Below are 27,093 nucleotides of genomic sequence, written 5' to 3'. Positions count from 1 at the left end.
AATTCGAGCGTTGATATTGCGGCACCGCAACCGGAAGTAGTGATCGCTGCACACACTCTACTTCCGGTTGGGGGGCGGCGGCGTCGAGACGGAGAAGAGGAAGAAGAAGTCGAAGACGAGGACCGAGAACCGGCGGTCGACGGGAATTCAAGCGACGGATGGCGGCGCCTCAGCGGAGACCGACCGCGGACGTGGTGAGAATCCCCGGGGGCGGAGGACGGAGCTCCGAACCCCGGGTTCATTTCCTCCACTTCCATCCGTTAAGCCGCCGCCGGAGGAGGGACCGTAACGTCCAGGGCTTTGGACGGCTGCTCCCGCTTCCCTTCCCCTCCGAGTCGGTCTCCTCGGCGATGTTTTCCCGGTGATTCCGGCACGGATGTACGGTTTTCATCGGTGTTTCCGCGGCGTTGCATCCGGTCGAAGGCTCCGGCCGTCGGTTCCCCCTCGGCGGAGGCTCCCCCTCCCTCCCCCCGGCCCGATGCTAACCTGCCCCGGGGATCTGGAGCGGTGATCACCCAACAAAAACTAGCTAAACAAGACTCTCTATTACGCCCAAAATGTATATTTATCCTTCCATTTACTTCCATTATTTATATTATTTACACCTTTATTTGTTTCTCGAGGGAAAAAAAAAACCTCATTTATATCGTTATATAAATATATTATTTTGTAAAACTGAAAATGACTATTTGCACTGCACGTTATATAATATGTGTAAATCCACAGCGGTCTACAGTTCCATTTTATTTTGTTTTTGTTTTCATGTATTTTATTTCATCTTTATCTAATTTTATTATATTTTTTTATTCAGTTTAATTTTGCAACTTTTTTTTTACTATACACATTTGTATTCACATCTCACAACACTGCACACAAGATCTTTGTATTCTCCATATATATTATATTATATTGTTTTAGTTTGTCGTATAGTATTAGTATTTAAATTCCCTATGCCCGAGCCATGCAGATATTCTTAGACTGGGATTATATTCTGTTGTACTTGTTTTCCTTGTATAAACTTTGTTCTTTCTCCATTGAAAACCATCTATTCTATTTGATTTGAAGAAAAAAAAATCGTATTTTTATTTCCTTTTCTAATCCTCTTTCCAAGTAGTATTGAGAAAAATTGCATGTGGACATATGTTTGAAAGTTACAAAAACATTGATATCCTTTTATTCTTTCACAAGAACCATATATTTATCATGTTTAAACGCAGCTATCAAATGTTATTTCCACTTTTTATTTCTCTGGATCTGCTGCTGTCCCACGTAGAGACGCCGCCCCGCCTCTCGCCGCTGACAGGAACCGGATCCAGCCGTGGGACGCGGGGACGAGGCCGTCATGGCCGCAAAGCAGCAGAGACCCGCGCCTGCGTCGGACAACTCGGCCGAGGCCAAAAGGACGGAGATGCGAGCCAATGAGAAGAAATGCTGTAAGTGATCGGCGTGAGGGGGGAATGATCTTTCAATCGCGTTTCTGCTCCGTCATTTGTTATGGGTGTAAAGGTGACACGGGACACCAGTCGCTTCCAGCCAGCCGTGACTCACCTTTCGTGCACACACAGTGTGCGGGGCGGGTGCGGCAGCGAAAATGTCGCGGTGTCACTCGCCCCCTTTCCTTGAATTTGTGTTTCGCCGCATCGGACTCACGACCGCGGCTCGATTCACATTCGACTTTGAGCGCGAAACCCTAAACCCTTCTTTTTGCAGACGTCAGGCTGTTTTTAGAATCACCAACTCGAGTCTGCTCTTGTCCGATTCAGCTGATAATGGAAAAGCACCGGGGGGACGGGGGGGCGGGGTCTTTTGAATATTTTCCATTTCACGTTGGAAGTCAACGAGGTTAACCTGGATTACTTAATGCAGTTGCTAAGCAGCCAGACGGAGGAACATTAACCTGCAGATGGGAGCTCGCCGCTGTGTGACAAAAATGTAAAAGCACAGGTGAACCAGCGGGGAACATACCGGTCTCTCGCCCGTGTGCGCACATACCTCTGCACGTGCATGCAAGAGCATGCAAGTTATTTGTATATGGGTGGGATGCAGATATATAGCCAGTAAATGCCATATATTTATTACTTTTTAATTTTATTTTACTCTACATAAAATAAAATGTACATTTTATTTACATTTCTATTCACCTTTAATTTAATTCAATTTAATTAATTAGATTTTTTATTTTATTTTATTTTTTGTTACTTTATTTTAGATATATAGCCAGTAAATGCTATAGATATATAGCAGATATATAGCCAGTAAATGCTATATATTTATTACTTTTTAATTTTATTTTACTCTACATAAAATAAAATGTACATTTTATTTACATTTCTATTCACCTTTAATTTAATTCAATTTAATCAATTAGATTTTTTATTTTATTTTATTTTTTGTTACTTTATTTTAGATATATAGCCAGTAAATGCTATAGATATATAGCAGATATATAGCCAGTAAATGCTATATATTTATTACTTTTTAATTTAATTTTACTCTACATAAAATAAAATGTACACTTTATTTACATTTCCATTCACCTTTAATTTAATTCAATTTAATTAATTAGATTTTTCATTTTATTTTATTTTATTTTATTTTATTTTTTGTTACTTTATTTTCTACATACATAGATGTTAGATTTGTTACCCCATGTGCCCTTGCCCGCATTGCAAGGAAGAAGAGACATTTTGTGTCCTCGCTGTGAAATCAGATACAAGAGGAGACTCTATATTCACTCGGTGGCATTTTACGGATGTTAATGTGAATATATTTATATTCTGCATAGAAAGATAGAGTGTATTATATTGATCCCAAAACTGTGGAATTCTAAGGGCAGCAGCTGCAAAACAGGAAAAGACGTCCTGCACAAGGAACAAATCAAAATAGGATCATGAGCACTTAAAGAAAAACTGTTCATATTCTAAAAGATATATAAAAACAAAATTATAATTACAACTATGTGCAGTCATGTATGGAAAGAGGAAAGACACACAAAGAATATATATCCAGTCAAATTACCGATTGCACCCAAAAGTTATATTATCATTATTATAAATATATATATATATATATATATATATATATATATATATAAACATATTAATGGTAATAATAATAATATCAGTAATAATAATAATAATGATAATGGCAATAATGATAATGTATTTTTATTAAATATTGGGCAGCATTTTTTTTAAACTGTTTCAGTAAATGGCACCTGTGTGTGTGTGTGTGTGTGTGTGTGTGTGTGTGTGTGTGTGTGTGTGTGTGTGTGTGTGTGTGTGTGTGTGTGTGTGTGTGTGTGTGTGTGTGTGTGTGTGTGTGTGTGTGTGTGTGTCTGCAAACGGCAGCTTGGGCGTCCTACATGACCAACTCCCCGACCATGATCGTGATGATAGGATTGCCCGCCAGGGGGAAAACCTACATGTCCAAGAAGCTGACGCGCTACCTCAACTGGATCGGCGTGCCGACCAAAGGTCAGTCCGGAGGAGGACGCCAAAGATTTGGGTCCTTGAATGCATCGTGTTATGTAACGTCATGTGATATTTGTCTTTTGTTGCCGTTTTAGAAACTTGTTTCTTATCGTCTTCCGTTATAGAGGAGCGACTCCAGTTTAAGTAGTTTGCACTTTTTGCCAAGATGGCCGTATTTGGCGAGGTGAAAATGTGTGAGGGCGTTGTTTGAACCGTTAGCGTTAAATGCAAATGAACTATTTCATGAAATGTTTGATTGAAAATGGCATACTTTTCATGTCTTAACAAAGATCACAAATCTAAAGTTTATACCAAATCATTCTGTTTCTCGTATTTGAATACCATATAAAATGAGGGGGAAAAAAATCAGAAATATGAAACATATCTAGGTTCATTTGAAACATTACATATTATTCACTATTAAATGCTCACTATAGACTTCTGAATAATATCACTGTTAGTGTTATTTTCTTATTCACATGTTTGAAATTTACAAGTAAAATAACATGAATCCTTGTATTACTTCTTGCCAAAGAGGAGAAATGCAGTGTTTTTCAATTTTAGACTCAGATCAAAAACATGAAAAAAAAAATGGCTGCTGGAGCCAATTGGATTTTATTTTCGTTTTTTTATGACAGAGGCTGCGGGCCGCTATAAATTTCAACACGGGCCACATTTGGCCCGCGGGCCGGACTTTGGTCATGCCTGATATAAAGACATGCAACCACTCTTTCATTCACGGCTAAAATGAATAAATGACTATATGTGTACTGTAAATTCTGACATACAAGCCGCAGCTTTGAGAACTGAGGCTTTTACAAAGATGCGGCTAATTTTTGGATTTTTAAAGGGTGATTACAGCAGCTTCTTTCCGCCAAAACGCCGTCACAGCGGACAAATGAAACTGTTTGGGCAAACTCTCACATTCACGGTAATTCTTCAGATAAGCCATTTTAAGTGTTTTGCACACACACCAATCATGAAAAAGACGCGCAGAAATGCATTGGATGCGGATGTCAAGTTGAAAGCGATCAGTCTGGCCGCCCAAGAAGGAAATAGAGCTGCTGCACGGAAATTCAGCATCTGTTATGAAAAAAAAAGCATTTGCTTTATATACTGGTAGTTGATGTTACTGTCATTTATTTGATTAAAAGTTTTCCTAAAAAAATCTTTCCTGTAACAGCTTATTGAGATGAGATGAGACGAGAACAACTTTATTTATCCCGAAGGAAATTGTTGTGCCAGAGTTTCAAGTAAAAAACATAACAGTAATAGATAATAGAAGAAAGGAGGAAGAATAAAAAATACAATGAAATATGAATTGTCTTAACTGTTAACTGTAACTGCAAAGATTGAAGATTATTGCATTAATGATTATTGCATTAATGCATATTGCATAATGCATATTAATGCATAATTATTGCATTAATATCTTATGTTTTAACGGGGACACCTGCAGCTTATAGACAAGTGCAGCTTATCTATGTACAATTTCTTTTTTCTCTCAAAAAGTAGTAGATGCGGCCTATATAAAGGTGCGCTCTATAGTCAAGAATGTACGATACATAAATTATAAGCATATAAGCCGCAGGTGTCCACGATGTAACATGAGATATTTTCACTGAAAGATGTAATATTTAAACTTTTGGTTATATAGAAACCGGCCGTATCCACAAACACGTACAGGGAATGCTTTTTTTCCAAACAGTGGCTGTAACACGGCCAAAGAAAAGTCCATCCATTTTCTATCCCCGCTTTGTCATACTTGGTCTTCCTCCTGCGCACTAAACCGTTAAAGTCGTCTTCTTCGGCATCGGAATCGAACGGCCTCAGATTTCATGATGATTTCATCGGTCCGATGTGACGAGACAAAATGTTTTGGCGACGGGAAGCTCGTTAGCCCACCAAAAATACATAAGTTAACCGCATTGTTGTTTAAGCGGCAGCGTTCAAAGCACGGGGAAATAAAAGTAGTCTGGAAATGACGGTGTATCAGAGTCACGCCACCGTCCCGTGACCTTCAGCCACGTTCAGGTAAGAGTGTTGCGTTGAAGGCTGAGCTGATGGGATGAGTCAGTGTTGTGTCAACACTACTGTTTGTAGTTTACGGCGTCACACAAAGGCCGTGAAGTAGAATGGCGGGCGAGACCAAGGTCACCTCCTCGGGCTACCCTGACCCCCCCCCTCCCCCGGCTCTCTCTGCAGTGTTTAACCTTGGCGTGTACAGAAGAGAAGCGGTGAAGTCCTACAAGTCCTACGACTTCTTCAGACACGACAACGAGGAGGCCATGAAAATCCGAAAGTGAGTGGAAAATGTGTTTTCTCAAGTGCCATGTCATTTTAGTAGTGTTCATGGAGGAGTGTTCAAGTCCAAACCATCTCTGTCATCCCATTGTCTCGGTCATACATGTCCTGCACCCCTGTGACAAATTCTTCCTGTCCTTTGGGCTTTTCCATTCAGGGTTGGCCACAGCGAATCAACCTTCTCCATCTAATCCTGTTCTCTGTAACCTTCTCTATATTTGTCATTTCACTTATTTTCATGATAAAGCTTGCATTGTCAAAGGTGGCGACCAACTGGAGCACGGTGTTCTGTATCCTGGGCTCTGATTGGCTCAGCGACCGTAGCATCATTCCCTGCATCTTGGCAGAGGAAGATGCTAACTGTCGTAGAAAAAGTGCAACTTCTCGACATGTTAGAGCAAGTGTGGGAAGTGTTTCTAAGAGTACGAGTGTGGAAGAAGCTTTATGATAAATATCCAGTATGGTCGTGGATTTTCGTCGGTGAGAGCGGTCAAAGTCGTCTTACAAGCGTTGCAGCCGTCAAGAAGACAAGACATAGAAAGAAATCCTGGTGAAACAGCGTGCCATCACCCAAACGTCGGGATTTCTTTCTCCGTGATGACGCCGATGCACGTTAACGCTGCCACGTTTGTCCGTTCCCCCCCGCAGACAATGCGCTCTGGTCGCTCTGCAGGACGTCAAGACCTACCTCAACGAGGAAGGCGGGCAGATCGCCGTAAGCCCCGAGACCCGAACTCAAGATCACCGCGTGACCCGTTTTCTCCGTGAACCCGAACCGGTTTCTGTCTCGCAGGTCTTCGACGCCACCAACACCACCAGAGAGAGGAGGGAGCTCATCCTCGCTTTTGTCAAGGAAAACGCGTACAAGGTCAGATCCAAACCGGACGAACCCAAGAAGCGACCGGAGTCCACGCAGATTTATCACTTCCTCTCCTCCTTCAGGTCTTCTTCGTAGAGTCCATATGCGACGATCCGGATGTCATCGCGGCGAATATCATGGTAAGCGATGTATCCCCTCCTAAAAGGGGGGGGAGTGAACTTCTCGGTCCGCTGGTGGCAACCATCTCCGCTCCGTCTCCCAGGACGTGAAGGTGTCCAGCCCAGATTACCCGCTGAGGGACAGAGAAAGCGTCATGGGCGACTTCCTGAAGAGGATCGAGTGCTACAAAGTGACCTACCAGCCTCTGGACCCGGACGAGCACGACAAGTAAACGCCCGAGCTGCGCGTCTCGCTTTCAGAAAGCAAAACAAAGAGCTCTTCTGCAAAATAATCCCAAGATCCCAGCGCTCCTAGTCGACAACATGCGCTTGCAGATGTTGTCCACCAGGGGGAAACAGGAGCCAGTTTTAATCCAAACCCTCGCCCCGTCCCTCCGATCCGCCTTTTTATTTCTAATTCTGAAACTCTCCTCAGAGACCGAGGTCGTCTGCGCGTCTTCACGAAGGCCGACATTTCAAAATATTCTCTCAGCTCCCACCGAACAGCTCAAAAATCTAGTTTTTTTTTTTTTTTTTTTTTTTTATCTTATCCAAAACTAAAGAATGAGAATCAGAAAAACTTAATTCTTACCCCGAGGGACAATCTAGGGGGAGCATGGGGCAGAAGCATCAAAATTGTCAAGAATTATCAAGAATAACATTAAAAATAAATAAAATCAAATCAATTAAAAACAATAATATTAATACTAATATTAATTAATATAATAATACTAATATTAATAATGATGATAATAGTTATAATACATAATAATACATAATTTATAATACATAACAATATATATAATACATAATTTGTATTAATAATAATACAAATAAAAAAATATATATATAATGTATATATATATACATATATATATATACACACAAACTACGGGCTGATCCAATAGATATATATAGATATATATATATATCTATATAGATATATATGTAATTTGTTTGTATAATTGTATATATATATATATATATATATACATATATATATATACACACAAACTACGGGCTGATCCAATATATATATATATATATATATATATATTGGATCAGCCCGTAGTTTGTTTTTCCACATTAATTTTGAGTGCGACTCCAAATCCAGACCTCCATGGGTTCTTATATTTGATTTCCATTGATATTTGATTTTCCATTGATCATTTTGGTGTGATTTTTGTTGTCAGTACATTTATCTATGTAAAGAACAAAGTATTACATGAGAATGTTTTATTCAATCGGATCTAGGATGTGTTATTTTAGTGTTCCCTTAAGTTTTTAGAGCAGTGTATGTCATGAGCGGGAAACTGCAATTTCCTTCGGGATTAATAAAGTTCTTATTCTTATTCTTATTACACCGGACAGGATGAAGGTTGTCTTTCTCCACTGGGTTTTTGCAGCGGAGTCGGAGACTGAACAATATCACGGATTGTAAAAGAAAATATATTAAATAACAAAAAAAAAAGATCACCCCCTCGCTCTGAGGTGTGTTAATACGGGGGAGAAGATTAGCTGTTGATCGTTTTGGATCCTGGAAGCCGCCGGCACAGGCTGTCCTCGTCCGATAAATTAAATCTCAATATTGACAAAAAGCCTCCTGGAAGAGATAACCGAGGCCTTGTGCTTCTCAAACACGAGCCCGACGGGACGGAGCATGACGGGAAAAACTTGAAATCACAAAATGTGGAATCAGGAAGAAATGATGTTCCCTTTTCTGCGCCTACAGATCATGAATGAATAAAATGGCAAACAAGCCATGATCAAGCCTTAATAAGAGGCGCATTCATTTGTCCTCTCAGGTCCGGACGCTACATTTCCTTCCCAAATTAAAGGTCCGAATTTATCCGGCTTGTGTCTTTAAGCCGACCGACGCTACGTCCACATTCTCCTGTGGTTTCGATAATATTAACCGTCAATAAAGCACTTTTAAATAAAAGTAGTCCCAGGCTGATAAATTCAAGGCCTTTATTTCGGATGAATGAAAACAGGAACGTCTGAGTAAAATTAATTTAAAGATGACAGTCGACAAACTCTTCCCCTTGAATTAAAGACGTCTTTAGAGAACGATCATTAAAATGTGTCTGTTTTAGGAAAGAACATGCGCAAGCAGAGCGTTGACTAAACACCTTTATCTCCTTTTTCTTAAATTCAAGGTTCCGCTGTAAAAAAAGAAGCAAAATTTTCCAAGTAAAAAAAGATATCTGAAGAATCTTCACAAAACAATCAATAAATATTGTCTGTTTGAGGAAAAAATGCAAACAGAGCTTTGGAAACCTCCTTTACTCTAAATTCTTTTTTTTTTTTTTTAATTGTCCAAAAAAATCCATTATACCTTTAGCGAACGTTGCTTTTGTAAATGTTTGCGCGATGAGTCGGGTAAATCTGTCGCACCAGAGACGGGTCACGGGTCCGGACAGAATCGAGTACGGAAAAGGTAGCGGCTTATAGTCCGGAAATGACGGTACCTTCTGTTTTCCCCTCGACCCCCAGAAACCTGTCCTTCATCCAGGTCATCAACGTCGGCCGCCGCTTCCTGGTCAACCGCGTGCAGGACTACATCCAGAGCAAGATCGTCTACTACCTCATGAACATCCACGTGCACTCCCACTCCATCTACCTCTGTCGGCACGGCGAGAGCCACCACAACCAGGAGGGACGCATCGGCGGAGACGCCGAGCTGTCGGACAGAGGCAGACAGGTGGCCGTACGATTGCGACCTCCGTGTCGGCGGCGGGCGGATTCCAGCCCTCTCACCTGAAATGTTCTCCCCGCTAGTTCGCAGCGGCGCTGAAGGGTTTTGTGGAAGAGCACCATCTGTCAGACCTGAAGGTCTGGACCAGCCAACTCCGACGCACCATCCAGACGGCGGAGGAACTCGGGGTTCCCTACGAGCAGTGGAAGATCCTCAACGAAATAGACGCGGTACGTCTTTTCCCTTTACTCGTAGGGGGCCGACTCGCAAGAGAGTGTGTGCTGAGTGCGTCGCCGCCTTGTGCTTCAGGGAGTGTGCGAGGAGATGACCTACAAAGCCATTGAGGAAACCTACCCGGAAGAGTTCGCCATGAGGGACCAGGACAAGTATCACTACCGCTACCCTGGAGGAGAGGTAACCGCAACACAGTACGTCCCGGTATCTCGCTCACAGCTGAGTTCCGTAGCCAACCGGGTGCTTTTTCTTGCGCGTCCAGTCCTACCAGGACCTCGTGCAGCGTTTGGAGCCGGTGATCATGGAGCTGGAGAGGCAGGGCAACGTGTTGGTCATCTGCCACCAGGCCGTCATGCGTTGCCTGCTCGCCTACTTCCTGGACAAGAGCGCAGGTGAGGGGACAACATGGGTTTCCCAAAGACTCGAGTCCCTGGAGTACCTCAGGGGACCGTCAGCTTCGCGATGTGAGTGGTGACGGGGCCTCCTCTAGTTCCCGATACGTGTCTCAGGTCGGGTCGAACCATCTCGTACCTTTCAAACCGTCTGTTTTGAAAGGTATGACCATCTGTTTTACCGTTTAGCGAAATAGTGCAGACAGGCTTATTTAGGCCCGTTTAAATCCCGGCGTATCCTCGGGACGTTTAACTGGATTAGGCTCAGGAGGGCCTCGTGTCTGCGGGCCGTCTCAGAATAGTGCCGTTTTAATTACAGAGACGATTTAGCTTTTTAAAAGCCCGGGAGCTCTGGACAAGTCCATCCCGAGAAGGCGACCGGAGAAAGAAACGCGCCCAGACGGTTCAGTTAGTTCCCGAGAGCCGCGTTTGCAGTCCTGCACTGCTCCCCGCTGATTTTAACCACAGTTTCCATAGAAAGTTGAGCTCTGCCGGATCTGCCAAAGCGTCTAGGGGGAGTGGTGGAACAGTGTCTGAGAGAAGTGAACCTACAATGTCCCACTGTTCCCATATTCTCCTTTACGGTGATTTAATATCTATTAAAGGTCACGGTTAGATCTCCACGGAGGGCTGTTAGGGAGGGGTTGCACTTTACTAGTTTGTTATTCTGTGCACTTGCTTAATTTGCGAGTGGGCGTACTGGGTGGAAGAACTTGGGCCCGGTGGTTTCGGAGTGGAAAGTCCTGTTCAGACGGCGAAGTGGGCGCTGGGCGGGGCGTGGATTCGTGCCAGTCAGCAGAGGAAGCGGTCAAACCACGTTGGCGATGGCGAATGTCATCCTCCTGAAGGACATTTAAAGTCCAGACAGCACCTTATGTAATGCGCTGCTTTTGTTGTTGTTGTTTGGCACAGATGATCTGCCGTACTTAAAGTGTCCCCTTCACACCGTCCTCAAACTCACCCCGGTGGCGTACGGTGAGTTTGCACACTGTTCCTCCAGGACCACTGAGCTCATAGGAAAAAAGCATTTTGACATCTTGACATCTTCTCCGTTCCACCCTCTTCAAGGTTGCAAAGTGGACATGTTTGACCTGAAGGTGGAGGCTGTCAACACTCACAGGGACAGACCCTTAGTAAGTTTGGCCGTCGCGTCGCGCTCCGACAAGCTGCCGCCGTCACGTCTGGACCGGCGATTTTCTTTAAAGGTCACAACAAAATTTGTTATTAGTTATGAAAGACGCATTCAAGAGAGAAACATTTCTGCTGTCCGAGAACCTGAAAACAGAAGCCGAAGCACGTCGGGTTTTTTCTGCGCTCTTGAGTTGTCCCGCTAAAGCATCCCTAGCACGGCTAACGCCGAACACACTCGCCCACCGTTCCCACATTGTTCCCGGATATTTCCACGAGCTGGGGTGGAGCAGTTCACCGTCGAGTCAGACGCTATTTATAAAGCGCCAGATCACAACACTGGACCACACTCTTTAAAAACAATTCACAGAATCCAACATTTTCCCCCATGAGCTAGCAACTTTGCGCCGGCGAGTGAGGAAACGCGGAACCTGCGCAATGTGGGCGGCCGTCTGCCTCGACCTGTCGAGGTTTGAAAAAAAAAGAGCAAGAAAAATAAATCGAAAGTAAGAATGTGATAGAGATAACCGGCACTGGTGACCTATTACAACTAATGTCATTACGCTAACAATTACGTGCTAATAGCTGAAGTGCTATAACACGAGTTTTAATATTTGTTGAAGATTGAAGAATTAAAAATGGAGGCCTTCTGCCTCAACCGGTCAGGGCAAAAAGAAAGGTGAGAAGGACAGAGCAACGGAAAATAAGAGTGATGCTGTATGCTACCAATAACAGCTACATGCTATTAGCTGATGTGCTATGATAATCCACTATTGAGCGCACCTGAATATAAGGTGCACCGGCTAACGATAAATGAAGTCCGGAAGTTAAGCCGCTCCTTTTTTCACACACTTTGAGAACCGCGGCTTTTACAACAATGCGGCTAATTTTTTGATTTTTAGTTGTTAATTACAGTAGCTTCCTTCCGCTAACACCATCACAGTGGACAAATGAAACTGTTTCGGCAAACCGGCTCGCATTTACGATAATTCTTCGGATCAGCCGGTTTGCACTTTCTGTACGCACGCCCATCATGAAAAAGATGCACAGAAATGCATTTGTCGAAGAAAAAAAACGAGCTGCTGCACGTAAGTTCGGCACCTGTTCTGGCAAAAAAAAAAAACATTCGCGTATTGTACCGTTAGTTGTAGATGTTACCGTTAAACAACAAGTTTTCAAAAAATCTTTCCCTTAACATCTCGCTGCGGTATCTGTTCCAACGGGGACATCTACAGCTTATTTATGTACATTTTCTTTTCCCTTTTAAAAATTAGTAGGTGCGGCCTATATAAAGGTGCGCCCTATAGTCCGGAATTTACAGCACATATAAAGGCCGCACTTGTGCATAAGCCTCAGGTGTCAAGATATCTACACAGAAACATTTTTAATTACTTTTAATTAAAAACATCCACAAATGCGTACTGAAAACACAGATGATGAAAAAGGTGAATAATAAACAACCACGTCCTCGTCTTCCTCCTGCTCACTAAAACCGTTAAAGTCGCCTTCTTCGCCGTCGGAATTGAACGGCCTCGGAATTTCTCGCGAGGCTTAATGTTTTGGCGGCGTGAAGCTAGTTAGCCAGAGCTAGCTTAGATGAACGCCAGAGCTGATAGACGTCCTTTAACTGTTATTTGACATCCAAACGCTGCCGTCGAAGTTTGGGAGTCTGCGCCCCGATTATTTCTCACCCGGCGCCACGTTCTGATTGCAGCAGAAGGGACAAACGTCAAGTCCCGGGTGAGCGAGAAAGGTGGAACCCCAGAGCTCCCAGGGACGGAGTCAAAAGATGGTACTCGGACGGACACAAAAACAAATGTGTGATGAGGAGCAGGAGTAGGGCGGAAAGAAGATGAGAGGTAAACCAGGTGAGGAGGAGGAAGAGGGACAAAATGTGTTGAAGTTGAAGAAGTCAGGAGCAGAGGAGGATCGTTCGATCGCAGGAACCTCACTGTTTGATTGGAGAACATCTCCAGGACAACAGCCTGATAAAAGATTAGCAAGAACAGGGCTAATCGGGTCTGCTGGTGAGTCAGTCTGTTCTGCCGGCTCATATCAGAACAAAATATGTTCGCCCAACATTGCTGCTATCTTTTGATGAGCGAATACGGGTAGAATATTCTGGGACGGATTCAAGTATTCCTTGTCTTTACGGCCTTTTCGGCATGAGGAAGACGTCCCATATCTTTGCACATGACTGCGGTCGGGACACGTCTCAACACAGTCCAGTGTTCGTGACAAAGCGCTTTGATTTCTAAATCCTTCCCCGGCATACAGGGTTTAATAAGAGTAAATAAAACACGATTCTTATTTGAAACCCTCGATTAAAACCTACCAGTGCAGTACGAGCGCGACAGATGGACTATTTTCCCCAGGAATGTTGATAGAACAAGGTCAGACAGAGCTGCCTTGTCTAGAAAAAGCATACGACAGGGTGCCAAGACAGGAACTTTGATTGCGTGAGGAGGTCTGGGGGTGGCAGAGAAGTGCGTCAGAGCGGCGCAGGACATGTATGCTTAGCTGTGAGCCAGTGGTGAGGTGTGACGTCCCTGTGTCGGAGGAGATCAGGGCGGAGGTGGGCTCAGGGATCAGCTCTGTGCCCCTTCTGGTTTGCTATGGTGACGGACACACTGACAGATGAGGTTGGCCAGGAATCTCCATGGATCGTGATGTTTGCAGAAGACATCGTGATGTCAATGCAGGGATTAGGTGGAGCAACATCTAGGGAGGTGAGAAGGAGAGGGACAAAGATTAGCTGGAGCAAAAAGAATGCGTGTGTGTGAACGAGCGATACCCAAGAGGGATGGCGAGGCTACAGGAAGTGAAGATAAAGAAGTCAACAGTCCAGGGCAATGCAGATTATGGCGAGGAGGTGGAGTAACATGTCCAAGCAGGTTGGAATGGTTGGAGAAGAGTGTCTGGGGTGATAGAAGAGCATCAGCCAGAATGAAAGGGGCAGAAGATGGAGGTTAGAACAGCCATGTGGTCTGGTTTGGAGACACTGAGGAAGGTCGCAGAGATGAGTTTTTGAAGCTTCTCTTCAGGAGGGAGGAGGACGGAGTGGATTAGGAACAAATCCATAGAGGGACAGCACATCTTAGATCTACACCCGGTCTCGGGTCGACACCGGGAATTTATTTGGAACGAATCCTGAGGTCACCGAATCAGCCCAGGAGAATATTTGTGGTCGGTATCTCTTGTGGTTCATCGTTCTCTTGTGCCCCTCCAGAGAAATACTTCTGAGGTTGCTCTCAGTCATCACAAACATTGTGCAAGTGAAACCCCCTGGCATCGAAAGGGGCCGGGTGTTGAAGTTTGGTCCTTGCTAGAACCCAGGGAGGTCTCCCTACGCACTTCCGAAGCCTTCTTTTCCAGGCTGACGAGCCAAAACACGTCTCTCTAATGTGACAAATTGTTTTTTAAAGAGGCAGAGTCTCAACCGCAGACACACCTGGTGTCAGTTTATTACATCAAACCCAAAACAAACCTCTGATTGATTTACGCCCTTCATTTACAGCACTTTAGAAGAGTCCACGTGAGTCCTTCAACAAGAAGGGTAGAAAAGGAGGTCTTTTTGTGTGGACTCTCCATGCTCTCCCTGCGTCTGCCTGGGGTTCCTCAGGATTCTCCTCCTGGCAGGTGGTTCACTGGAGCCCCTAAACTTTCCAGATATCAGAATGAGAGGGTGAAATGTTGTTTCTCAATGACATGGATGGGAGGGGGCATAGTTGTATTTCTCAATATGGCATGTCAATCAGAGGGTGAAGAGTTGTATGTCTGTGAGGCCTGAGAGTGAATGTCGTATGTCTATGACGGGTGAATGAGAGGGGGAAGAGTTGTATGCCTCAAAATGAAGCGAATGAGAGGTTGAATGGTTGTATGTTGTCTTCTTCTTCTCCAGTTCATCTTCTCCATCTCACCTTATTCTCTGTATCCTCCTCTCTCACACCAAGTAACTTCATATCCTCTCTTGAAGATCCATGAATCTTCTCTTTGGTCTTCCTCTAGACCTCCTGCCTGGCGGCTCCACCTTCAGCAACCTTCTACCCAGATCTTCACCATGGTTTGGACATGAACAGAAGAGTGTCCATGTCCAAACCATCTCAGTTATCACTTTGTCTCAGTCATACATGTCCTGCACCCCTGTGACAAATTCAGCCTTCTCCATGTATCCCTATTCTCTGTATCCTCCTGTCTCACACCACCTTACTTCATATCCTCTCTCACGACGTCCATTAATCTTCTCTTTGGTCTTCCTCTAGACCTCCAATTCCAGCATCTGTCAGCCAATATATTTACTACCCCTCCTCTGTACACGACCCGACCGTCTCAGTCTGGTTTCTCCGACCTTCTCTCCAAAACATCTCCCTGATGGACTCATTTTTGATCCTATCCATCCTGGTCACTCCCAAAAAGAACCTCAACATCTTCATCTCTGCGACCTCCAGCTCTTTCTCCTGTCTTTTTGTCACCACTCGTCTCACCACTGTCTAGTTCATCTTTCCTTTCCTTCTGGCTGATAGTCCTCTATGTCATGGTACCCCCGACACTTTTCTCCACCCATTCCAACCTGGGTTGTATTTCTACAATGTGGTGAACGGTTACACGCCTTGAAGATGAAGTACTAACGGTGCTTCAACCGGTCCAGGGTGACCAGCACCTCTCGCCCGTTGACGGCTGCGGTAGGCTACACCTTTGCAGGCAAAGCGATGGAGATACTGGATGTTGATATCGTGTCTTCCATGTTTCGCAGGACATTTCCCAGCTCCCTCTTTAGCCGTGATGTTGTAGTTTGGCAGGGGTTTTCTCTAGACGCCCCTGAGTCACAGTGGGTGTAACCAAACACAAACTCCTCGGCCTAAATGAGAGAACTCGTGAAATCAAGGGTGAGACCTCTTTGGTCGCTTTAATGGCTGTCGGCTGGAGATTTTACTGCTTGGGCCGCCGCGACATTTCCGTGCTGACCCTCCCCTTCCTTTCCCGTTTGCTCCTCTCCGACAAGAACAAGGGCCGAGGCGACGCCGTGCCGCCGGCCTTCTTCCGGAGGAACAGCTTCACCCCGCTGTCCAGCCACGACCAGATCAAGCGTCCCCGTCTGTACAGCGTGGGCAACCCGCCGCCGGCCCGCCCCTCCCAGCCCCCGGCCCTGCCCGGCGGCCACTGCTTCGAGGCGTCCGAGGGACCCGACCCCCCGCAGAGCGAGGTCAGGGACGGCTCGCCGGGAGCGACAACCCCTCGGAGAAACCCCCTACCGCCTCCTGACTCTCCCTGTCTCCGTTTACGCAGGAGCTGGTGAACGGTTTCGCCGCCGCCGCCGCCGAGCCAGAAGACGGCAGCTGAAGACGCAACACGCCCCTCGCCCCGCCGACCCCTTCCCCTCCCGCAGCTCGCCTTATCTCCTGGACAAGGAAGCCCATGTAGTCAATGCCACTGACGTGCCGGCTCAGACACAAACAGACCTTCAGGATCCATCCATAAGCTCAGACCGCCAAGCCTCCGCCGCCTCCTTGTCAATGTATGTATTTTGGCCGTTCGCTCAAGAGCTCATCGCCCGTGAACCGTGGAATGTCCGAAACGTGAATGTGTAAATGAATGGATTTGTAACACGACGCGGTGCGAACAGCTGAACGTCTGTGATGAACGAATGGTTGAACTTTTAACGCGAAGGAGAAAGTGAGTCGTTGAAAGTTTGACGCGTGAACGGTTGAACGTCTGACCTGAACGAGAGACCGAATGACTGAAAGTCCGACATTTGGACCAGTGAACGGATGAACGTCCACACGACGTGTGAATGAGTGAGCGGCCGATCGGTCCAGGGTGAACCCGCCTCTCGCCCGATGACAGCGAGGACCGGCTCTCCTGCGTTAAAGATGGAATGAATGAATGAACGATTTTAGAAATTGAAATCCTGTAGCTGATTTTCCTCCAGAAATAATGTTCTCCACAATCCAGTAGCATACATGTTTGTTTGTGTAGTTTAAGGCCCCTTTGTTTTGAACGTCCTCCTGACGCCTTTACTTGAAAGGACACCGAAGCAGCTCACTGTATTTAAGGGCCGACGCACTTTTGATTGTTTTTTTTCCCGCTTCCGATTTATCCGAGATGTTCGTTCCGATCATGTGTCGTTTGAACTTGTACTGTACTTTTAATCCCAAGAACGGAAATGACCAAAGATGCTGAGGTGGAGGAGTCTCCAGGAAGACACGGGTTTCCGAAAAGATGAATAAATCAGCCGCTGAGCCGACGCGTTCGTCGTCAGTTCTTTCACACGCCGAGGGAAAAATAAATGGATGGCTGCTCTTGACTTGCTAACGCTAGCTCGCTGTGGCTGAATTCTGAAGTCGTGGGGTCGGAAGAAGAATCCACGGAATCGTGAGCGCCTTCTACCATGAGGCAGGAGAACCATGTGCCTCACTTCGTGTCACGTTACAGCCGTCGCTCAGCACTAGAAACTAGTAATGCATACGGTTGTTGACAAAAAAAAAATACTATGGAAAAGTAGTTCATCCAGCAAAAGGGTTTAAACATTTTAACTGTATCACACAGAGAGAGCAAACGGTCTTAGTGCGGGGTAAGCTAGCAGTCAGCCGTCATTGCCCGATCTACATTGAGGCTCGAACATCGGCTGCCTCACAGCACGAGTCTTCTCCATATTTGTGCAGTAAATGTAAAAATGCAGCCATTTTGAATGAGAAAACAGTAAAAAGGTGGAAGTTAAATGAGAAATAACTTTATAGTGCAAATCATTTAGCATTTTTTTCTTTGGGAAGATTGGTAAGTGAGGCACGGGCTCTCCTGCCTCCCCTGACTGGTTCAAGTCCTGATGTTTTCTCAACAACCAATGAAAGTGTCGTCTTCCAAGAGGGAATTTCTATTCATTATTTTAATTTTTTGTGGATTTTTTTTCTATCACCACCAACACCTCACCTCTGCTGTGGATAAATAAATGAAAACAAGGAATAAATAGATAAATAAATACCTGATCTGTCATTGCCCGATCAACGTTGAGGCTCGACAGTTAGCTGCCTCACTGCACGTCTAAGTATTTGAACAGAAAAAGTAAAAATGCAGCCATTTTGAATCAAAATACAATGAAAAGGTGGAGGTTAAATGAAAAATATCTTTATAGTGCAAATCATTTTTTCTTTGGGAAGATTGGTAAGTGAGGCACAACCTCTCCTGCCTCCCCTTACTGCTTTAGTCCTGATGTGTCACCTATGAGGGAATATCTCTTTATTTTTTGGGGATTTCTTTTGAACTCTGCTGCACCTCTGCAGCCAATTAAAACAAGGTAAAAGTAAAAATGCAGCCATTTCAAATAAAAAAAAAAACAACAAAAGGTGGAAGTTAAATGAAAAATACCTTCGTAGCCCAAATCATCCTCTCTGTGGGAAGATTGGTAAGTGAGGCACGACCTCTCCTGCCTCCCCTGACTGCTTCAAGTCCTGATGTGTCACCTATGAGGGAATCTCTATTTATTTTATTTTTTGTGGATTTTTTTTAAATTCTGCTGCAGCCAATTAAAACAAGGAATAAATAGATAAATGCATTTTTGATATATGAACGCTTGAGAAAATGTTGCTTGATGGTTCACTCATAATAAATTTCATTTATTCCCATCACATATACATTCAAATATTTATTTCCAATGTTTGGAGCACACCCATCCCGCCCCGTCCCGCCCACCTGCCCGTATAAAGGCCATCTTCTCGCACCTCCTCCCAGCACCTTGCGATCCTGCAGAGATGAACTTCATCCTGGACCTCCTGCTTCTGTCCTCCTCCGTCCTTCTCGTCGGTTCAGGTGAGAACCTCCACCCTTGGGAACCCCTTCGCGTCCTAAGAGGTGACGGGCGGTTTTCTCTGCAGCCGAATCCCAGAAGGCATGTCCCACGCCGCGGGTGTTTCCGTCCACGCGTTTGGAGAAGAAGTTCGCCGACAGGCCGTCGTACCAGAACGGGGAGAAGGTTTTCTACAAGTGTGATGAGGAATTCACGCCGCTCCGGGGCAGCCGCTCCGTGCAGTGCGCCAACGGGAAGTGGACGCCGCTCACCCTCAAGTGCCAAAGTAAGAGCTCCAAGCGGGTTGGGAGGGATTTTTCCCGATTTTTGTGAAGTTATAACGCCGCCGCCTTTGCGGAGAAATGGGATATAAAGTGACTTTTTAGCTGTTGGAAGCGTTGCTCTGGCGCCATCTAGTGGTCACCCTGTGGAACTGCATGCATAAAGACGAGAAACTGCAGAATGTTGATAAAATTTAATGTATTTTTTATAATTCATCCCCTTTGATTTTTTTTTTATTTTACTCCATTTTATTTTTACCTTATTTTATTTTGTTTGTATTTATTTTATGGGGAAACAAAAATGATTCATTCCATACCTCCATGCTCTTACAAGAGCACATAAATGGATTAGTGTTTTTAATTATGTCAGTTTTATTTAGTTGTATGATTATGTAGATAAATGACAAAGAAGAAACTGCTAACCTTTTTCATATAAATCTTTTTTCTTTATGATTAAAAGTCTTTGTATTCATTTATTGTTTTGTTTACTTAATTTCTTCCTGTTTCTTTTTCTCTGTGCCGTCTTTCACAATTTGATTTTAAATATCATTTTTTAATTTATCATCTTTTTTTTTCAAAATTGACAATTTTGACGATTTTTAATTCCTACTAACCAATTAACCAATTAATTTCTCCTAAAAAATGAGCAGAGGAAACACAAAATTTGATCATGAATAATGGATTGTTATTGATATTATTCATTTTTTTTCCAAAATGAACATCTGAGAAAAAAGAACCAAACACAATTAGCCTTTATTGATACAATTTATTTTAAGTGGCATTTGTGATATAATATGACATATATATATATATATATATATATGTATGTATAGGGAATCCTGTAATAAATACATACAATAAAAGTGAATATCGAGTATGCAACTATGATGTCATCATTTAACATATCATGCATTTTATGTTTTTTAAGTTAAAAATCAACATGATATGCAACAATTACATTTTTTATTTTTTAATTTGATATAATCATTTGATATTTCAAAAGAATCATTCGCTATATTTCCGATATATCTTATGTTTTGAATTTCTTGTTGATGATTTTTACTTAAATGATAAAAATTTTAATACAACAACACTGCTAATATTCACTAGATCATTAAAGTTTAAATGTTCAAATCCAAATCTGCTTGCAGTTACAGTAGCTGGCCACTAGATGGCGACAAACGCCTTATAACTGAGCCAGAATTCTCAAGCAAAAATAAGACTGTGTGTGTGTGTGTGTGTGTGTGTGTGTGTGTGTGTGTGTGTGTGTGTGTGTGTGTGTGTGTGTGTGTGTGTGTGTGTTGTCTGTTCCTCTTCTGTGGAACCATCTTCAGATGTCCATTCATAGGCGTGGACACCATCTCTTTGTAGAAGAACAGGCTGTGAAAGCATAACATTAGCGCTAGGCTAGCGTAGCTGCCATTGGCTTACTCTGCTACGCCGCTTTTGCTATCCTCTCCAAGCAATCTCATATCTTCCCACAAGTTCTTGAACTCTCCCGTTTACCAGGGTGCGTAGTTTCATCTACTGCAACGTCATGGTTATTTCTTTTATGAGTATTAAAGCTATTATTGCACCATGCTAGCTATTAGCATGTAGCTGATCCCGTCCCTCCTGAGCTAACATGCTAACATACCTTTCTTCTAGATTTCCTGCAATATTTCTGCGATGATCACGAGCGGAGTGATATTTATATGTAACTCGGCGCCGTCCATCTGCGTCCTGTCCCTCACAGAGAAGTCCTGCGGGGACGTCGGGGAGTTGCCGTGGGGGCGTTTCCGATACGAAGGGGACGGCATGGTTGGCACGAAGGTGTACGCCGAGTGCAACGAGGGGTAAGTGAGGGAAGACCGTGCGGAAAGAACGTCTCGGAGGAAAATCCCTGAATTCGTGTTCCTCCGATCTCCACAGGTATTTGCTCAAAGGACCCAAGTTTCTGATTTGCACCAAATTAGGTTGGATCGGGAAATTGCCGTCCTGTGTGGGTGAGAGGCTTTTTAAAAAACACGGGAGTCTGTGAAACACTGAAAGGTTGTATATCGCGTATGTCATACGGTAATAACATAGTAATAGCATAGTTACAACATAGGTTTAACATAGTAACAGCTATAGCATAGTAGAAACATAATAGTAATATCAAATTAAAATAGCAAAAACATAGTATTAACATGGTTATAACATAGTATCAACATAGTAATAACATAGTATCAACATGGTAATAACAAAGTTTCAACATGGTAATAACATAGTAATAACATGGTAGTAACAGTTGTAACATAGTAGTAACATAGTAACAAGATAATAGTATAGTGATAACTTAGTAACATAGTAATAGAAATTACATAGTATTAACATGGTAATAACATAGTATTAACATGGTAATAATATAGTATCAACATGGTAATAACAAAGTTTCAACATGGTAATACCATATTATTAACATGTAATAACAGTTGTAACATAGTAGTAACATAGTAACAACATAATAGTATAGTGAGACCATAGCAACATTGTAACAGTAATAACAAGTATAACATAGTAACAGTAATAACAAGTAGTAACATAAAAATAACATAGTAGTAAAATAGTAATAACATAGTAGTGTAGTGATAACATAGTGACAGTAATAACAAGTAGTAACATAGTAATACCATAGTATTAACATAATAGTACAGTGATAACATGTAACAATAATAAGGAGTGGTAACCAAATAATAACATAGTAGTAACAGTAGTAGAGGGATAACATAGTAACTGTAATAACAAGTAATAACGTAGTTATAACATACTAGTATAGTGATAAACTAGTAACGGTAATAACAAGCGGTAACATAATAATAACATAGTAATAACATAGCATTAACATAGTAGTAACATGCAGATAAAAGAGTGCTTACCTTTTCGCTCTTGTCTTGATGAGTTTTACGATACAAACACATGCTTGTCGCAGAGGCCGAGATCAGCTGTCCCACCCCCATCGTGTCCAACTCCGTGGTCGGCGCCATCTCGACGCACCGCGTCGGCGAGGACATCAGCTTCACGTGCGCCCCCGGCTTCCGGCTGGAGGGCGCGGCGCTGGTCACCTGCGGCGCCGACGGCCAGTGGTTCCCGGAGCCCCCGTGCTGCCTCCCCGACCCCGACCAGCAGACGCCCGTCACCGACGGTGAGTCCCGCCGCCGTCTCCGCCCCGGGACGGATCCTCCCGCTCTAAGCTCCGCCCCCTCCAGACGCAGGTGGGTGCAAAGCGCCGCCGAACGTCTACAACTCCAGCGCCAACTTGGCCGACAAGTACATCACCAGGACGTCCTTCTTGCCCGGCGAGAAGGTCTACTACAGGTGTGACATCGGGTTCCAGCAGGCGGGCGGCAGGAGGGACCGCCAGTGCGTGAAGGGCAGCTGGACGCCGCTGCTCCTCCAATGCGAACGTGAGTTCCTCGCGCCGGCTTCGTAGACGTTTCTCTCCGTGTTCGGGGTGGCGAAACGCTCACGCCGTCCGCTCTCATTGGCGCCCAAAGCGAAGCTGTGCGGCTCGGCGGGCGAAATCTCCAACGGCCGCTTCACCTACACCGGGGTAGCATTCGGGGACACGGCAACTGCCGCCTGCGACGAAGGGTGAGGACTTCTTGTTTGTTTTTGTCTTTCCCAGCGCGATTTCGGAGTTGCTAACGCCTCTGAACGACTCCCAGGTACAGTTTGGTCGGAAGGGCGAAGCGGTACTGCATGAACGACGGCTGGAGCGGACACCTTCCCACTTGCGAAGGTGCGGCGAGCTAACGTCGCGCGCGCCGCGTCGACGTCACCCCCTCCGGGCGGCGCAGTGACGCCCCTGTTTTCCGTTCCAGCGGCGGTATGCCCCGAACCCCCCGAGGTGCCCAATGCGCTCCGGGTGGACCTGATGGCGGGGCCTCACTTCTACAGGAGCGTGGTCTTCTACAAGTGCAAGACGAGCGGGGAGGCTAAAGAGATGTGGTGCAGGGAGGACGGGACGTGGAGCGCGCCGCCAAAATGCAAAGGTCCTCTCTTGCCGGAAGCGCCTGCGTTGCCGCGCGGTGAACTTATGCAGAAATTCCCCCCGCAGAGATCAGCTGTCCGCCTCCCGGAGTCGCCAACGCCTCCTGGACGAGGTACCACATCCGGACGTTCCGGCCCAGGGACTCCGTCTCCGTAGCCTGCAACCGCGGTTTCGCCATTGTCGGCCAGAGAACCATCACCTGCGGCGACGGCGGCCTGTGGCTGCCCGGCCTCCCCAAGTGTCGGAGGAAATGTGAGCGAAACGTCCGACCTGTTTTCCGATCCTTCGTTTTTGTTTTTATTTTCTCGCGCCTTCTCTCATTTTGTGTTCCCCTCCCCTTTTAGCGTGGAATGCTAACCGTCTGGGCTAACATCGGCGGACGGAGAAAGGAGCATCGTCACCAAGCATTAAAACTGTTCTCAAATGAAGCCGAAGTACAGTATTCCTTTATTTCTGTTAAGTGTTTCTGGGAAAAAAAAAAAAAAAAAACAAAAAAAAAACACAAGCACAAACACCTGGTCTGGTTCGCCGCTGTACATTTTGTCACTTCTTTTACACGTCTTTGCAGACCGGACGGCGAACGGGCGACAAAACAAGAAAACACCGAGTCCGTTCATTTTTTTTTTTTTTTTTTTTTTTTTTTTTGTTGTTGTTTTTTTTTTTTTTTTTTCTTTTTTCTTTTTAAAGACAAATACAAAAAAAAAAAAAAAAAATCCAGACAATTTACATGAGCAGTAACAATTCAAGTGCAAATATCGTTATCGACTCTTATGATACATCGTAGCGAACGCTCGTTTTGAAAGGCAACGATTCGTAAAGGAATATTGGAAAAAAAAAAAAAAAACAGGTTGCTGCAGGTTAGAAGCTGATTCCGGTGGGAGGCGGCGGCGGCGGCGGCGAGGGACGGCGAGGGGGAGGATTCGCCTCTGCAAACACGATATGGCGTCCGAACGGAACCGCCGTTCCAGCCTAAACAACACCCGCCGCTCGCTACGCTAACAACAACACAAAACATTAAACTAAAAGTGCCAGCTTTGTACGAGTGTGTGTGTGTGTGTGTGTGTGTGTGTGTGTGTGAGTGTGTGTGTGTGGGGGGGGAGGTGGGGGACATCGACGGGTTGGACGGAGCTTCACACACCTCCGCGCACGTGAATTCGGTTTGTGTCGGGGTGTGAGGGGGCGGAGCCTCTGCGGCGTCACCCTCAGGACGGACGGCGTGGTAGAAATCCCTTTTTTTTTCATCATCCTGAAATTCAGGTTCTTAAATAACACTATCTTTTTCGTAGGTGACGTTTTATCTGAAGGCCCTCGAGGTTCGGGACCGGCGTCGTCACGGCGACCGACCCTCCCGGCGAAGCCGAGCTAAGCTAAGCTAAGCTAGGCTAGCTGACTTCTCTGGCTGCGTATCCCCCCTTCAGTGGCGTCCGTTTCTTTAGGAGGCATTTCACAAAGCGCTACGCTATTTCATAAGATCCTATCGTGAAGAAAAGTCCGATTTTTTTTCATTTTTACTAATTTTTCTTAACTAAACTTAAATTATTTTACCCTGTCATGGCATTGTGTGTGTGTGTGTGTGTGCGAGTGTGTGTTTTGGGGGGGGGGGACAAAAATAACATTCCCATGCACCGAATCCTCGGTTTTCAATCACGTTTCCAATCTTCCGCCCGTCACAACTACTGGCGTACACAACGCGACAGCGCCGTTAGCACCTTCCCGCTAGGTTAGCTCAATCATTGCACTTGTTCTCCACGGGATTTGAATGTAGTGCACCAAACGACGCGACCCTGACCGGGAAAGCTCCCCTATTTTTTTTTTCACCGCAGGAACTTTTACCGGGGAATTTTTGAATTACCTGGAAATCCGGAGTACTTTTGACGATATTTGTGGATTTAATATACGATTAAAACTCCCAATTTCCAAGGGAGGAACCCGCAGCTAACCGAAACGTAAAGAAAGACGGGTAGCTAGCTATTGTATCGTTTCAGCTATTAGCATAACAGCGCTACTGTTATTAGTAGTAGTAGCTCATTTCCCTCCCAACCCCCTCTGTTGCTCTCTCTTTCTACTGGTCGAGGCAGAAGGCCGCCCCGCTTTGAGCTTCGCCATCTTCCCGTAGGCTTGAATAAAACTCCCCCCCTGAACCCGTGATCACGTTCCTGGAATTAACCGGCGGCTAACGGCGGCTAACGGCGGCTAACGGTGGCTAACGTGAGCTGCGGGTGTCTTTGGATTTGAAGTGGGCGGGACAGACGACAATCCGGGATCCCGCTTCAGCGAATTAGGATACAGGAAATTCAACCCTTGTCTAAATATTTTTTTTTTTTCCTTTCCTTTTTCTTTTTCTTCCCCATTATATACAAGATTCGTAATCCACAAAAAAAAAAAAAAAAAAAAAAAAAAAAAAAATTACAAAAAAAAAAAAAAAAAATTACAACAAAAAAACCGAACGCCGACACATCGCGTGTGGGGACTACTTCGGATTCCCGCCTCCGTTCGTCGCTTCTCGGCCTGCAGGTTGTCGGCGCGTGGAGCACAACGAGAAAGACAACATGAGATTGAAGAATTAAAGTGACCTTTTACAAGAAGCAGCAAACACAATGTCCCCTCGAAGACATTTTTCTCTCTCTCTTTCTCCCTCTATCGCGCTCAAGAGACACGTTCCACTTACACATCACATTATCTCGATTCTGCGTCTCTCTCTCGGTTATTAGTTTGTTATTCCCAAAATATCCGCCGTGTTCCCGGAGTGATTTATTAATATTTTTTTTTTTTCTTCTTCAGGGGCGACGGACTCGAGCAGAAAGCCACGTGAGCGCGCTCGACGCGACACTTACAGTCGTACTTTTTTTTTTTTTTTTTTTTTAAAGAGTCGGAGCCGAAAACCCAGACCAGTCATTCAGGCGGATACGACAACAACAACAACAACAACAATAACAACAACAACAACAAACAAGCTCTGTCGCGCTCGGAAAAAAAAAAAAAAAACGGGTCTGAAACGGGCGTCTTTCCGGAAAGCGCGGGAAAGCGCCGACAGGACTCGATGACAGGAGAAAAAAAAAAAAAAAAAAAAAAAAAAAGGGAAAATACACAAAATGTCCAGGTTTGTCGTCAAAAGCAAAAAAAAAAAAAAAAAAAAAAGAGAAAGTCGGGTCGGGCTGGACGGGAGGTGGGGGGGGGGGGGACGTACTGGTTGGTGTCTTGTCCTTGCGGGAGTTGCAGGGATGTAGCCTGTAAGGTGGCTCGGGATGCCTGGGGACGGCGAGGAGGGCGAGGAGGCGGGAGGACGGGGAAGGGGCGTCACGATACGACGATTCCGCGGCCGGGCGTCTTTTTACTTGTATGGTCGCAGGAAAGCGGAGACTTTGCTGCTTATGAGGCGAATGAAGGAGCGCGGGAGCATCTCGTTGGACTCCCGAGTCGTGTACTTAAAGTAGTTGTTCGGGTGAGCCAGCACGTCAAAAAGAGTCTTAATCAGTTTTTTATCCTGCGATGAAGAACAGACAGATTTAATCTTTCATGCTCAACTCGGCGCTTTGCTCCTTAATACCCCGTTTCAAAATCGCACTTAAGGCCGTTGCGCAACGTGCAAAAAGCCAGAAAAAGAGAGCCGGCGTTGCATGACAACCTTCACAAATATCCTCCGTGCCATTTCGCCATCTGACTCATGCGCGGCCCGATATGTTTGCTAGCAACAGTTTTGTTTATCCAAACAACACGACGTCCGGGGCTTAATCCTTAACTGATTAACGTCTCCCAGGTGGTCTCGCGCGCCTGATTTAAATTAAGCCGACTAGCAGAATAACAAGGAAAAGC

General features: G+C 44.9%; 3 protein-coding genes across 4 annotated transcripts in view; 2 read left to right on the top strand and 1 right to left on the bottom strand.

Annotated features, from left to right (window-relative positions):
• Positions 1 to 76: 76 nt before the first annotated feature.
• Positions 77 to 17,451, top strand: LOC147226874 (6-phosphofructo-2-kinase/fructose-2,6-bisphosphatase 2-like). Its single transcript, XM_086159616.1, has 16 exons — positions 77 to 194; positions 1,276 to 1,433; positions 3,351 to 3,476; positions 5,679 to 5,775; positions 6,426 to 6,492; positions 6,571 to 6,645; positions 6,720 to 6,776; positions 6,860 to 6,984; positions 9,252 to 9,459; positions 9,537 to 9,683; positions 9,763 to 9,867; positions 9,950 to 10,079; positions 10,992 to 11,054; positions 11,148 to 11,212; positions 16,210 to 16,410; positions 16,494 to 17,451. The coding sequence occupies exons 2-16, from the start codon at positions 1,343 to 1,345 to the stop codon at positions 16,545 to 16,547; spliced, it is 1,611 nt and encodes a 536-aa protein (XP_086015742.1). The 5' UTR covers positions 77 to 194; positions 1,276 to 1,342; the 3' UTR covers positions 16,548 to 17,451.
• LOC147226873 (membrane cofactor protein-like) lies at positions 16,631 to 23,708 on the top strand. The gene is made up of 12 exons (XM_086159617.1): positions 16,631 to 16,722; positions 18,933 to 19,010; positions 19,076 to 19,273; positions 21,004 to 21,103; positions 21,180 to 21,253; positions 22,219 to 22,431; positions 22,496 to 22,693; positions 22,784 to 22,880; positions 22,955 to 23,028; positions 23,111 to 23,281; positions 23,347 to 23,532; positions 23,625 to 23,708. The coding sequence occupies exons 2-12, from the start codon at positions 18,953 to 18,955 to the stop codon at positions 23,648 to 23,650; spliced, it is 1,395 nt and encodes a 464-aa protein (XP_086015743.1). The 5' UTR covers positions 16,631 to 16,722; positions 18,933 to 18,952; the 3' UTR covers positions 23,651 to 23,708.
• The window catches only part of scube3 (signal peptide, CUB domain, EGF-like 3), a 106,141-nt gene continuing 102,752 nt past the window's right edge, over positions 23,705 to 27,093 (bottom strand). For both annotated transcript variants that reach the window (XM_086159613.1, XM_086159615.1), the window contains one exon: positions 23,705 to 26,764. In XM_086159613.1, the coding sequence (XP_086015739.1) occupies positions 26,612 to 26,764 (153 nt within the window). In that variant the 3' untranslated portion in view covers positions 23,705 to 26,611. The remainder of the gene's footprint in view (positions 26,765 to 27,093) is intronic.

Source organism: Fistularia commersonii, chromosome 14 (genome assembly GCF_037954325.1).
Source record: "Fistularia commersonii isolate RoL2024-O1a breed Wild chromosome 14, RoL_Fcom_v1.0, whole genome shotgun sequence".
Taxonomy (NCBI): Eukaryota; Metazoa; Chordata; class Actinopteri; order Syngnathiformes; family Fistulariidae; genus Fistularia; species Fistularia commersonii.
Note: the sequence above shows the minus strand (reverse complement) of the source record. Positions and strands in the feature narration are given on the sequence as shown.

Excerpts from the sequence above, each read along its gene's own strand:
- LOC147226874 (XM_086159616.1), top strand. The coding sequence starts at position 1,343 with ATGGCCGCAAAGCAGCAGAGACCCGCGCCTGCGTCGGACAACTCGGCC. Across the intron at positions 5,776-6,425 it reads GAGGCCATGAAAATCCGAAA|ACAATGCGCTCTGGTCGCTC; the intron begins GTGAGTGGAAAA and ends TCCCCCCCGCAG. Across the intron at positions 9,684-9,762 it reads TCCTCAACGAAATAGACGCG|GGAGTGTGCGAGGAGATGAC; the intron begins GTACGTCTTTTC and ends CTTGTGCTTCAG.
- LOC147226873 (XM_086159617.1), top strand. The coding sequence starts at position 18,953 with ATGAACTTCATCCTGGACCTCCTGCTTCTGTCCTCCTCCGTCCTTCTC. Across the intron at positions 21,104-21,179 it reads TACGCCGAGTGCAACGAGGG|GTATTTGCTCAAAGGACCCA; the intron begins GTAAGTGAGGGA and ends CGATCTCCACAG. Across the intron at positions 21,254-22,218 it reads GAAATTGCCGTCCTGTGTGG|AGGCCGAGATCAGCTGTCCC; the intron begins GTGAGAGGCTTT and ends TGCTTGTCGCAG.